The 14,010-nt window shown below is 36.0% G+C and overlaps 1 protein-coding gene across 8 annotated transcripts in view; it reads right to left on the minus strand.

The window, feature by feature from the left end:
- STK3 (serine/threonine kinase 3) overlaps window positions 1-14,010 on the minus strand; it is a 170,767-nt gene that overhangs the window by 92,911 nt on the left and 63,846 nt on the right. For all 8 annotated transcript variants that reach the window (XR_012631028.1, XM_074885159.1, XM_074885212.1 and 5 more), the window contains exons 7-8: window positions 13,016-13,153; window positions 10,405-10,530 (exon numbers count right to left, since the gene is read on the minus strand). Coding sequence is in view for 7 of the 8 variants with exons in the window: in XM_074885159.1 (XP_074741260.1) it covers window positions 10,405-10,530; window positions 13,016-13,153 (264 nt within the window). In the remaining variant the exon portion in view is untranslated. The remainder of the gene's footprint in view (window positions 1-10,404; window positions 10,531-13,015; window positions 13,154-14,010) is intronic.

Here is a 14,010-nt window from a genome sequence, read left to right on the forward strand (position 1 = left end):
TACAGCAGCTCCCAAAAATTATTCTATTATATCTCAACTAAGAGACACAAAAATAGATCTAATTTTGATTCAGAGAGTCTGGCTAACAGCATAACATACCGAAATCAGGATACAGACCTAAATCTGTGATTAAAATTACAAATGTCAAAAGAATCATTATTTTCCAGATTATAATTTGTAAAAATGTTAAAGTTCTTCATTTGCATCCTTTCTGGGTTTTTTATTTGCATTCTAAAACACTGTATTTAGTACCCCACCGAAAAAATAATCCCAAAGATACAGATAGTTTACAGCTACAGCACTAGAGGACTGTGCCAGTAAATAAATGAGAATATTTTGGTACTGCTCCTCCTGGTGGCAACTTTAATTTTCTTTACTCCCTCCCGTACCCCCCACAGACAGTGTTCCTGCTAACCCCAGTGTTTCTTACTTTTTTATTTTTCCCTTTCTAACAAGCGAAGTCAAAGTGAAGTCCAAAAGTGTCTTTTTGCATTGCATTTTAAAAGTGCCAGAACAATTAAGTTATTATTTCTAAGTGCTTCTTTCAGTACTGCAATATACTGCAAAACTGACTCACAACATACTGCTATTTCTCTTATTAAGCACTACAAATGTGGCATCTCTAACATACAGGCAGGTAAATCTCTGAGTTTAAGGCACAGTTACATTTGATTTGCAGATTTTCTGGACTAATTTTAATATCCACTTGCAGTGCATATGGTCCTAAACTTACTAAAACTGAAAACAGAAATGAAACAAACCTATTCCTGAAGCTTAAAAGTTTTATTTATAAGTTAGGGAAAGAAAGTGATTGCTAACGATATGAACAAGAATGAAATGGAGTCCTATGTGATGATTTTTGTATCTTCTGCTTCATTAAAAAATATTTTATTTCTTTGGTCAAATCAAGTATCTGGATTTGTTCCAAAGAATAGTATTCATTTTCCAGTCTAAGAGTGTCAAAAGCCTTTATCTTACTATTGTCTTCAGCAAAGAGAACAGTTATCTTCTAGTACCTACAAGACTAAGGATCACAAAAACCCACCTCAGTACTAACAGAATACTTGTCTCAAAAAGGGAAGTACATGACAATTTTGATCAATAGTGTTTTCCCCAGATCAGGAATGACGTAATGAAAGAAAGCAATATAAAACTTTTTCAGGGCCTGGGCATGCCCTAGAATAATTAATTTAGTGGGTTAAGACAGATTGCTTCCAGAACTATCATTCCAGTATTTCTCACAAATATGAGATTTAGCTAATATGGCAATAGGCTATAGTGGCTCTGAAAAAGTAAATTTATACAAATATGCAGTGGATCCAAGTTATATAAGTGCACATTTACATGAGAGATGAAAGTGATACCTTCGTACAAATTCTGATTCATGCTTTACAGTTTGTAAATATTGATGTAGAACTTCTGATCTCTGTTGTTAAAAAAGGTAAACTCACTGATTAAATAAAAACAAACACAATCTCAATTCTAACCAGGAAAAAAATATAAGGTATTAAAGCTTAAGTGTCATGTTCTCATAGTGTTTATGAAAACAGATCCAAGAATCAAGTAATAAAAACAGCTAACTCTGGAATTAAACTGTCTGTTGTTCTCTTGTGCACAAGTAATGAGCATGAAACTTTTCTTTGAAAGGGGTTTCTGATACACCACTATACAGCAACAGAAAGAACACACAAATGAGAACTCTAATATCTCTTGAAATGCTACAAAAATGACAATAAACTACAGGAACTCTGAACAACGCCAGAACATAAAACAAATAGAAATAAAACATTGCCAATACCCTGTAACCCTATGGGACTAAATCTTTGGATCTCTTTATTTACCAAAATAAATTAGAATAACAAAACCAACCCTTAAAGCATGACATCACAATCATAGAGTCTTGATTATCAGGACAGCAAATTCGAAAAGATTTCAGCAGAAGCAACACACAAGACTTCACAATATGCTTGTAACATAAAAGATCTCATCCTCACATGAGAAGTTTTCTCAGAAAAGATGGCCTTGCACATCATACCTAAGTATACATCATGATAGAAGCAAGTGACCCGAGGTGATAAAGATTAACGGATTTTTTTGTTGGATTTCTAACATTCATAGGAAAAAAAGGAATGAAGACTTGTAAAGAAAAAACTGAGTATGACAAGCAAATATGGCAGCTTGCCTTTAAAAACGCTTTAACTATGGTTTGTCCATGTAAAAAGAACACTAGAGGGCACCAGAGACAGCTGACTAGGCTGCAATACATTAAAGGAAGATTTACATGCTGGCAAAATTTAGTATCCTGTAAAATAATTTCATTTACTATTAACACCTCATCATCACCTTTGAAAAACGTGGCTGTAGTCACAGCTATCTTTTTGTAAAAGCACTGTAATAGCTACATAAACACATAATATAGTTTGATCAAGAACAAGGATTTTGTAAAAGTTCCTAACATGTACAAAGCCCAACTACAACCCAAGTATATGCTTAATACTGAGCACTCATTTAAGCTTAGACCCATCAGAAAAACAGATAAAGACTTAACTTTCAGCACACATTCAAATAAATTGCCGTGGATTTTAACAATATGCTTTTTAAAAGCTATTTATGTCCCTTGGGTAGCTATATTTCATTTGACCAAGTCATCTTTACATATTTCTAGCTTCAGGACACTTAAAGGACTGCAATCAAGTTTAATTAGCACATGTCAAGTGTTCTTTGGCTTAAAAAAAATGTTATGAAAACAGAAAGTTTTAACACTGTCATGCAAAGTTAAATATATAGATATAGAGACAGATACATAGATATATATCATGCACATAGATATATATCATGTACAAACACATGAAAGATGCATGGAAGTAAATACAAAAACCTTCAGAAAAATATCACCTGGTGTATCAGATTTAAAATATGGAATAACTCAAATGATTCACTAGTTCCTTTAAAATAACTATATAAATATTGCAAAAATATAAAGGAATAATTATAGCAATTATTTCTTAAGGTCTCAAAAGACAGATGCCAACTTCTCATAATTAATATATGATTAACCTAAGAAATTTTTGTATGAATTAATAAATAAGCCTACATATAGACATACTGACGGTTGGCTAAATTGTTGATAGTTGTCAACCACTAAGTGTCTAAGAAAAACAAAAATGGAGTACTGAAATAGTAATTCCTTGCCTGAATATTCTAAAATGATTAAGCATTCCTCACATAATAGAGACATTAAAATGTAAAAGAAAACATACAGGAAGAGCTGCTTGTTAGCTCATTCCCTTAAAGATTCACAGAAATAAATATTTAGACATGTTTCCTGCGAGCTGCCAGGCAACGAGTTACTTTACATTCCCATAATACAGCTGCCCAGCCTCAGCATCCAATTCACATCACACTTCAAAAAATGCATGAGAGAAGAGATTGGTCATGTTTAGTAGTGCCTAAACTAACATTTAAACTTTGATATTGGGATTAACCTTCTGTAGAATACACCACTCGCAATTTTTGCTTAATTAAAAAAATGTGTACAATTACCTCAGTACCTATCAAAACATGTCAGTTTGTCAGAAGACATTCTCATCACACGAGCAGCTCTTATAACAGGCATAAAATCAATTCAAAGCGCACTATTTGTAATGATATTATATCTCTGGAAGGATACTGTCATGAAGACTGTATTCAACCAAGCCATTTATTTTTAGCTATATAATATCATGCTTTGAACAGCAAAAAATATTTACATTATAATCGACAACTTCCCGTACTATAAAATGTTCACAGACAGTGGTAAAAATGAAAAATAAGAATCAATTTTAGGGATGTGATTCTTCCTCACTTGAAGAAAAACAACCTGAATTGATCCTGAAAATTAAGTACCTAACTGTGAAATCTTTGCTTCTGATTAATTCTCCAAACCCACACACTCCTCTCCATTCTACTTTCAGTTACGTAAATCTCTTATAATCTGAGTGCCCATTACAATACATATATGGCTTTAAAAGGGAATTAAAGCTTTAAAAACTTATTCAAATGTAGTTTCCTAACAAAAGGAACATCATAGTCAGAACATTTTACACCCTTCTTCTTGATGGGTCCCAAAATACATACCAGTGAGTAATAAGCACAACTGTTCACATTTTACATAGGAAATTCTTGGGGGTTTAGATCAATAAATTCAAGCCCCTGACAGGTTAACTGAAACCATTCTTTTTCAACAGTATATGGACTCAATTCACTGCCCATGAGAGACCTTTAACATTGATAGACTCTACTTAACACTAACATCAATATTTGCTCTTGTTTTCAGGTGTGCATTTCTCCAGGTTTGAGTCTGCCTTGCACTTCTACAGTGAGGACTTCACATTGGGGAAAATCTACTTTTAAGGTGTTATTTTCCAAAATTTATGTGCTAGGTGGCTATTAATTTACAACTGAACAGTGACTCCCAATTCCATATACAATCTGAAAACATTTATAGAAATTAAAATATGAAGAAATAGATGCATGACTTACTGTACTACTACGCAAGGTGACATAGGGACTGTCATTATCTTGTTCTAGAACTGCTGCCATCATTGCATGTTGGCTTATCAAAACTTGTACCATCATTTGAACTGTACATATGTGTAGCCATGCAAACTACACACAAGCATCCCTGTATTTCTTCAGGGTTCTGTGAAAACTGGTACATAAGAAGGAGGAATGTGCAATGGTTATTTATCTTTACACTTGAATGCTGGACTGCTGACTTCATCCACTACAGTATAGCAAGCTGGCACTCATTATTATCTGTCTTCCCTTTCCAGGAGGGAAAGGATAAACACTCAGTTAAAAGTGTAAAAAGAATTGGTTTATTGTTCTTCTGGCAGTTCCCCGAACAAGTTCCAAATTAAATGAAAGACATCATCTTTGAGCTTATTTTGAAATTAAGCATTATGTCAAATTGAAGTGGGGGGTTTGGGGGGATTTGTTGTTTCTTTAGGGTTTTTTTAAATGACAAACACAAATATTCCAATGCTTTCACTTTATCCTTCTGGTTTTTATCCTGGTTTCCTTTAATAACTTGTGGATCCACTCATCAATCTCTGTCTAGTATGCTTTAAAAACTAAATTCTGTGCTGTCCAGAATTTCACTTAATTTAGGCCTCAATCACACCTACATGTTTGTCAGGCGTCTTCTAGCATGCAGTACATGAATAACATGCATTCAGGAAACATGGTATAGAAAACTTCTCTGACTGATTAAAAAGTAACAGTTTGCCCTTCTGTTTCCTAGTTGGGCTGGTTTTGTGCTTTTAACTGATCAGAACCTTTAGTGACTACAACTGGACAAGATGCTGGTGTCATCTCTCAAATGTATCTGGAATTTCTGACAATTATATACTGCATTGAAACTCAGTTGCAAGACATGGGAAGTCCGTATTACAACCAAACAATTATTAAAACCAGTTCGGAACAAGATTAGTTCTGCATTGTGACAACACGAAAGCTATTCATAGGTCACTACCAAACATGGTGTTTTGACAAACTGTATTTGTCAATAAGGAAATCCCTCCTCCTCACCTCACCATCAGTATTATTAATTTCATTCCATTCACTTCTACCCTCACTTCTTCTATTAAAACTAAGTATTTCCAAACGTTTTTTCACTCAAGGCTTACCAAGCAATACAAAATTATCAAAGGCATATATTTACTGATAGCAAAAATCATACTTACTACCAATATCACATTAACAGTTTTAATAAAAGTAAAAATTTCACCCTAATTACAAACCTTATCACAGATTATTTTTTAGCATCATAAAAACATACGAAAATTGAGGGAATTAGAACATCGCAACACCATAAAAGAACAGGAACAAAAAATCTTTTTAAAAATAGGAACAAAAAAATCCCTTTTTACTTAATCTTTTTACAACAGCAAACTTTTTCAAAAGTTTAACTATTCAGTATAAACCTTACAGGAAAAATACCTGGACACCCTCTTGTCCATTACAAGATATTTTTGCAGTAGTAAATACATGATGGCTTATAGTATTCATTCAGTAAAGCTGATGGAGCTAAAGGGAAAGAAGGCACAAAACCTCTCCAGGAGTAATGAAATTTATCTATCCATGATCAGGATAAAAAATATGAAATTATCACACTGACAAGTGTCACTTCCCACTTTGCCAGCAGCACTAGCTAGTATTTCCCTTTTGCTTGCTCCACTTACAAGTGGCCTAGCATCTTCTTATCTTTACACGTGGTCTTCATATTTGGAACTCCCCCCAGGCTCAGAGATCTATTCCTTTCCCCTACTGAAGTCTACAAGAATGAGGCAAACTGTTTTTAAAAAATATCCATTTTCTCTGCCATGAGCAAAGCTGGCCTTTGCTGAAAACTACAGTTAAACTCTCAACCACCTTACCACAGCGTTGCAAACACATCCTCTGAATTACTGTTGCTTCAAACACACACATAGGTCTGTAGTAAATGTAAGACAGACTGACTTACCTTAGCCCACAATGAATTTGACTACAGCCTAGCCTACCGAGGGACCTCTCTCCCAGCAAATAAAACAGACAAAATTGTAAGGATTAACCTTTGCTGTGTCTTTCTTTCTGTGTTTCTTTCCCCAAAGAAAAACAGTTACAATAACCTCTTAAGCAGAGTTAGAATGTGTAGTTCAAGCAGTTACCACCGCTCAGCAATATGCAGTAACCACACCACTTGAACTCTTAAAACGTGTTATCTTATGCTCTAAAATATTAAGGGATAGTTTTATCCTGGTTAGGGATACCATTAATCTCTTTTGTGCTTTCTATTCAGCCAACCTTCGCTGTCACTTTAAGTCCATCATTCACAAAGTTTACTTTGCATTAAAATACATCCATAGAGGCAGCCAGCTGATCTTGCTGAGGAAGTAAATTACTTAGCTCAAAAATGCAGCCGCAAGGGCTTGTGTAGTTATGTCCAAATGCAATATATTATGCACTCAATATCCAGGATCCATCTCTCTTAACATCCCCTGCAAACATCATTTGGTATTATTTATTAGTCTCAGTTAATCAGTTATAGCCTGTAAGTCAGCATCAGCACAGAAAACTAAAAAGGAGTACAAGATACCAAATTACTAAGGATGATAAAACTATGTGTAAAAGAACATCAATAATTAACGGCAAGGACACTATAGAGCATAATGTGGATGTTCAATGGATTTTTTTTAATAATTCTGAAGTCTTTTACAAGTACAGCAGTACAAAGGGCTTGACCTAACAAACACACTCTTGTTTTCAAAATATCCATATTGCTAAGGTTTTTATCCAGACTCTCTCATCCTTGCATATTTGTCGTTTTAAAGTCTCATCTAGTGATCCCTCCACTTGAGGTAATACAACTACAAAGGTTCATTTTTCAATTTCTCTTCTGTCTTTCATTACACTGAAGTCCTGCTCTTCATTTTACTTTTCTACTACCTTTCTCTTATGAGCCAACTAGTCTCATTCACAAGCCCCCTTTCACGGCCTTCTCCTATTCTATCACTTCATTCTGTACTGAGAAGTCAGCTCTGTCTCAGATTGGCCTCTTCCATTACTCACCTGTTAAGTTTTCAAACCCCTTTATTCTTTTCTCAGGTCCCCTGCTACTACCAGCAGGGCTGCCTCTAGCCCTGTGCAAGACTGTCATCATTGTCCTTTAAAACTCCCCTACATCATGATCCTGATAAAAAAATGAGCAAGGCATGTTAATGCTGAGCTTCCCATGTTGACTAATCTTGTATCTCCTCTGCCTGTGTCTCTCCCTCATCCACTCTGACCTTCTGCCTTATATTTAAGAGCCATTTCTTCAAGCGGAGCCTGACTTCTGGTTCTGGGTTTGTTGATGATTCATGCACTGACATATGATTACAGCCCCTAAAATTCTATCAGTATAAGTAAAAAAATTACAGACTTACCATTTCCATAGACTACAACTGCACTTGTTTTTAAAAGCAATGCAACCTTGCAGCAAAGGTAGCTAACAGTATCCCAGGCTGCATTAGGAGTGTTGCCAACAGGTGGAGGGAGGTGATCCTTCCCCTCTGCTCAGCACTGGTGAGGCCACACCTGGAGTGCTGGGTCCACTTCTGGGCTCCCCAGTACAAGAGAAACATGGACATACCAGAGAGAGTCCATAAAGATGATTAAGGGTCTGGAGCATCTCTCCTGTGATGAGAGGTTGAGGGAGCTGGGACTGTTCAGCCTGGAGAAGAGAAAGCTTAAGGGGGATCTTCTCAATGCGTACAAATATCTGAAGGGAAGGTGCAAAGAGGACAGAGCCAGGCCCTTTTCAGTGGTGCCCAGGGACAGGCCCAGAGGCAACAGGCACACACTGAAACATACACGGTTCCCTCTGAACATCAGAAAACACTTTTTTACTGTGAGGGCGACCAAGCACTGGCATGAGGTGCCCAGGGAGGTTGTGAAGTTTCCCTCCTTGGAGATATTCAAAAGCTGTCTGGACATGGTCCTAGGCAACCAGTTCAAGGTGGCCCTGCTTGAGTAGAGGGTGCAGACCAGGTGACCTTCCAACCTCAACCATTCTGTGATTCTGCTCTCTCAGCCCTGCTAACCAAAGATACTTCTGTTATTTTCAGATTTGAGGCACCTATCTTTTAGTGACAAGCAGACTCTCGCTGTCTTTTTAACTCATAACCTGTTCCCTGACTACACCACAAAAGTACATGTCAAAACTCCCATCTACTGCAATAGTAACACAAATAGCAGATTCCTGCCCCAATCCTGGATTCCTGGATTTGAGGTTCCCTTATACTAAACACTGAATAATCCTGGAGGTGCTGGGAGGGTGGGAGTCGGGGGGGGGGGTGAAAAGTGCAGTGTTACATTCTGAAATTTGGACCCATGCAAGAGGCATGAGGAGTTGCTAAATGCTTCTTCAGTTGAGGTGAACCAAACTTGCATTGTACCCTTCCACTCAACTGCGGGAGGGGGAAGGCGTACACCACATACCAAGCTGGCAGGGATTGTTTCGTCCATGACTGGCAATCTTATTCCCCATCTGAATCCTCAGACTAAGTAAATAGATGTCATACCTAATTTTGTGTTAATGCAAAAGACATCAACAACACCCAAGTGTTTGAGGCCTACAGTTCAGAAGGTAATAGTAGGGAGGAAAGCATGCTAGTAAAGACATTAGCTTTTTATGTCAGTAATAAATCAGTCTCTTCAGAGATCAACTATTCAGTACATCAAGTTACTGACATCAACCCTGCATGTCAAGTCACACATTTCCACATGTAGAAAAAATAATCCTAATTCCTAATGTAGAAAAAATAATCCCAACCTTCCCTGCCTGTTTTATTACTGACCAAGCAAATACAATCCAGAGTAAACCGTCTTTATAAACAACAAGTTATCAATACTCTTAGAACAGAAAAACATGCAGTAAACAAAAGAACATACTGTCTGTTGGGATACAAAATACTCCACAGAATCTGCTTGAAAAGTTTTCCTACATATAGATCATCACCTAACACTGTAACACGTAACAAGGATTCTACAATTTGCTATAGGGCAGACTGCATTACTGCACTGCTCTTTTCTGTTTGCTCAAAGCTGTAAGATTTCTACTGACATTCCAGTCTCCATCTTCCCTGTGTGTTATTTCTGAATGACCTTGGTTCTCATTGTATGTGAGGCAATACACTGCTTTGAAGCACATACTGCTGCATTGCACAAGACTCCCCTAAAATAAATCATGTAGGGAGAGTAATAATGCCAGGAACACTGACTTATTCCTAGCATTGCCCAACAATTCTAAATGCAACCTATTTATCACATGACCTGATTCTCTCTTCAAACATATACTGACAACATCATCTGAAAATGAAATGCTGTCACCATTTTCACTTCATAGGCACAACTTGATTCAAACCATATTGTAATCACTACTTACTGTGCCTCTTAACTAACTATTCTGTGTATTAGACTTTACCAAAAAAAAAAAAAGCTAGAAAAAAACTATGTGATCTGAACTGAAAAGTAAACCACTTGTCTAGAAGCCCATACGTGAAAGTGGAACTTTAACAGTTTTGGGGTTTTTTTAATGTTAGTCTGAACAGATGAAGTTGACATGGTTTCTTTTCCCATCTCCTAGAAAAACTTTTTACTAGGACGTCTCGCGGAAGAGTGCTAAAGGACATCTCATGGAATAGTGCTGAAAGCTGGCTCATACGGCATTACTCACAGCAGCATTACTCATCGTAAATAAGAGTGGAGTACTTAGCCCTCATAGGCTAAAACCCAGGTAGAAACTTGGTAAAAAAAAGTATTTGAACACAAGTGCAGACAGTAGGTGAAAAACAGCAACTCATCTATCAAGTACAGATAGTTATAGGAAAAAAAGGTACACACCGAATTTTCTTCCTCCTCTTCTAGTTCTCTCTGCTGTTCCTCGTGTCGCTTTGCCTTTATCTCCATAGCTTCAGTGATCAGATCCCTTAAAATTGAAACTGGCTTAGCATTCTTAATAAATGTATGCTAGGAAAAAAAAATCATTAAATTATTTAACATCATGACAATAGTTATGGTTCAGATGTAATTATGAGTATTATTCAACACCACAGATTGCAGTGATAAATAGTATTTTGCATTACACAATAATTAAAATCTACACTAACACAACATACAATATCTTTTAGCTACTTCCTAATTAAAATTTTACATTAGCTACTTTTTATAACTGGAAGCCTTGGGAAATGTAATCATATAACAACTGTTTTACAGTTAAGGACATAATTTTCCAAAGGCAACATGCAGTACGTAGCAAATAAATAGAGTGGTGATTGTCTGACATAGAAAAACAAACTTTTTCAGATATTCAGTTACAGAATTTAATTAATCTTAACAAACTGACAGCATAAATTAGTGGCTGGAAGCAGAGTAACTATGGCTGCCTACTTCAACAGATCTGTACTTTATATGTCATAAAACATTTCTTGATCTGTGATGTTGAAATGTGGAACAAGCAAAAAAATATTTTACTTTTAGCAGGAAGATTAATTTTTAATCCAAGGCCATTTAAAACATTACTTCTTCCATTAATGCAACATGTGCATGATACCATTTACATTCAGCTGTCTAGTAAACACATGCTCTTACAAAAATTCTGAGTTTTGTGTCATCATATGCAAATACAATTAGGCAAAAATATAACTTTAAGCACCTCAGAAATGTATTATTAAATATTAAAATTGTTCCACGAACAACAGAATTGATGAAGCCTAGTGTCCTACACCTATTACCTATCTTCTCCCTTGATACATTAATTCAATTACTCTCTTTTTTCCTCCATGATCTTTCCCCACAAGCAGCACTTTCATTCCCACTCACACACACCCACAGCACCTCCAGCTCCATCACACATGCTCCAGATTCCAGCTGGGGGAAAAGGCAACACATACTTGTGCTTGACACGGTATTTGGTTTTCTGGCCAGTAAGCACATGGAAAGAGGAACACTGAAGTGCTTTTTTTTTTTTTTCTTCTCCTTACTTGCACACATTAATGCAAGTCTCTTCTGTCCAGCTGCCGGCATTCAGCTAACCATATAAACTTCAAATCTTTAAGCTCTCACGTACTGATTCCACCAGCATACAAAAATCTGTAACTTTCAATTTTTACTTTCCTTGCAGTCTACATTTTAGTGTTCTAGTGTGGAAAATAAAATATTCATAACATGACTTATGAATTTGATGATCTATTACTGGAAACTACTTTGCAAAATGTTTACGTTCTCCTTGTAGTAGAGTTCACTGGGATTTAAATTTTAAAAGAGCCTATTTCTAGTTAGAGACAAAATAAATCTAGCACAAGCATCCTACAGATTAAACTTCAGAATATCAGATTCTTATGTAGACTGATGAACAAAGAAAATTAAGAATAATATTTACCAATAGCAGTGAAAAGCATAAAAGAACACTAAATTATCCAAAAGTTTAATGAAGTAGGAATCAGAAAAGTAAAAGGAGCAGAAGACCTAGCAAAATTTTCACTTCTATCTCATTATCAAAGCAAGCTTACTTACAGGAAATTTTAGATTCCATTTCAATCATCATGGATATTATAATTTTTCTAGAAATCTTCCCCCCCACCTCCCTTCACTACCTTTGCTCTTTGTTTTTTCTTAGTTACTTGTAGGCTTATTATGACAGCCCTGTAGGCAGTGGATAACACAAATACAGGGCCAGAAGAGAAAACTTTCTTCACATTTTCTCTCTCCCCCACACAGTAAAATGTGTGGCTCCTGTAAAATTATGTCCATTTCACAAAGACTAAATCTTTCTTGATAGATCAGTCCCTCCTGTTTTATTTTTGTAGTTCTTTGAAACTTCTCTACTTTATGTCTATCTCAGTACCAAAAAGATGCAACTGTTAAATTTCTGCAGCTATGAGAAGCTCAGGTCAGCAAGTGGGTGAAAGCCAAGCACACCCTGCCCTGGCTCCATAGGTCCACACCACCAACTGCGGCTCAAATTTAAAAGAGCCCACTTAGTATAACTCAGCCCAACAACAAACTCATTATACTGTCCATTTGCATCAGACCCTTCTAGGACACAGAGCAACCTGTCTGCTTAATTTGACATGACCAGAAGGAAAGATCGAGTATACTCCACGGGTGGTCCACACAGAGGGTTAACCTGGGCTCAATTCCTTTACTTAGCACTTGCCTAAATCCTGAGATCTATTGAGGGCCTCTAACCACAAAGCAAGGATCCAATTTTAATAGCAAGAACCAGCCCTAAACTATATAAAGAGCAATTAATTTTTAGAAGCAGCAAAGGACAAATAAAATGGGGGTAGAGATACAGGAGCTGACAGAGAAAAGACCACAAAGTGGAAAAGAAATAAAGCATGATACTAGTTAAAATGAGATTTGCCCTTAGAAATTTTCACAACAGTTCTGGTTTGACACTAGAGGAAAAAAGCCATAAAACTTGCATTTCTTCAGTAACTTAAATACTGACCTGTAGCAGCTGTGTTGCTGTAGCTCTTTGTTCAGGATTTTTCACTAAGCATTTCTTCACAAAATCTGTGAATTCATCAGACCAGAGCTCTGGCTTCCGGAAGGTTGGAGGGGGATTTGTAGGAATCATAAAAATAGCCTAGATAAAAATCAAATAACAATAGCAAGTTTAAACAAAACACATCATCACAACACTGAAGCCAAGTAAATAAATTGCTTTATCCACCTTTCTTATCAGGCTAAGAATCTGGAAGACAAATTTTAAGTAAGCTAGGATTTCCACTCAGATCGAGATTCAGGAAGTAAATCCATGTGCTACTAATGTAGCTACTTCCCATTAGATTTTCTCTATTTAAACTGTACCCCATTGAGCACATCACTCCTTATCTATTGCTGTTTATCAATCTCGAGAGATGATTTTGTTCTTTCAGAAATTCTTAGTAGAAATGACAGCATTGCTTGTTTAAACAGACACATATAAAGTTGCTGTGAAAAGCCAAGTTCACCTTCTCTCTTAACTGCATTTAGTTTTACAGGAGAATTGCTTAGGAAATTTGGTAGGATTGATATTTTCTTCTTCATTCATAATTCTTCAGACATAGTTTTAAACCTTGCTTTTCCTAATAAGATTTAGAAACATATGCTAAAAGACCTAAAACAACACAAAAAGATGATAAACCTAAAATAATCAAGTAACTTGTCTACTAGCAATGAGAATTTACTTGACATTTAAAAGGCAACACTTTACCTATATAACAGAAATTTCACACTGTTGAGAACCATATGCAGACAACTTTTTCAACTATGAAAAAAGATTCATTCTACATAAAAAAATGTTTGTCCTACTTAAGATTATAAATGTATTGTGCTATTTTCTTTATGATTTTTTCCTCTAATTATAGGGGGGGAATTGTAGAGGAGAAAAAAAAAAAAAGCAGTACAATTCTGAGAGACTACTGTAAAATAATGGGAAATTTTGAACTTCTGTATGTAATA

The sequence above is a fragment of the Strix uralensis genome, chromosome 1 (assembly GCF_047716275.1).
Source record: "Strix uralensis isolate ZFMK-TIS-50842 chromosome 1, bStrUra1, whole genome shotgun sequence".
NCBI classification, from domain to species: domain Eukaryota; kingdom Metazoa; phylum Chordata; class Aves; order Strigiformes; family Strigidae; genus Strix; species Strix uralensis.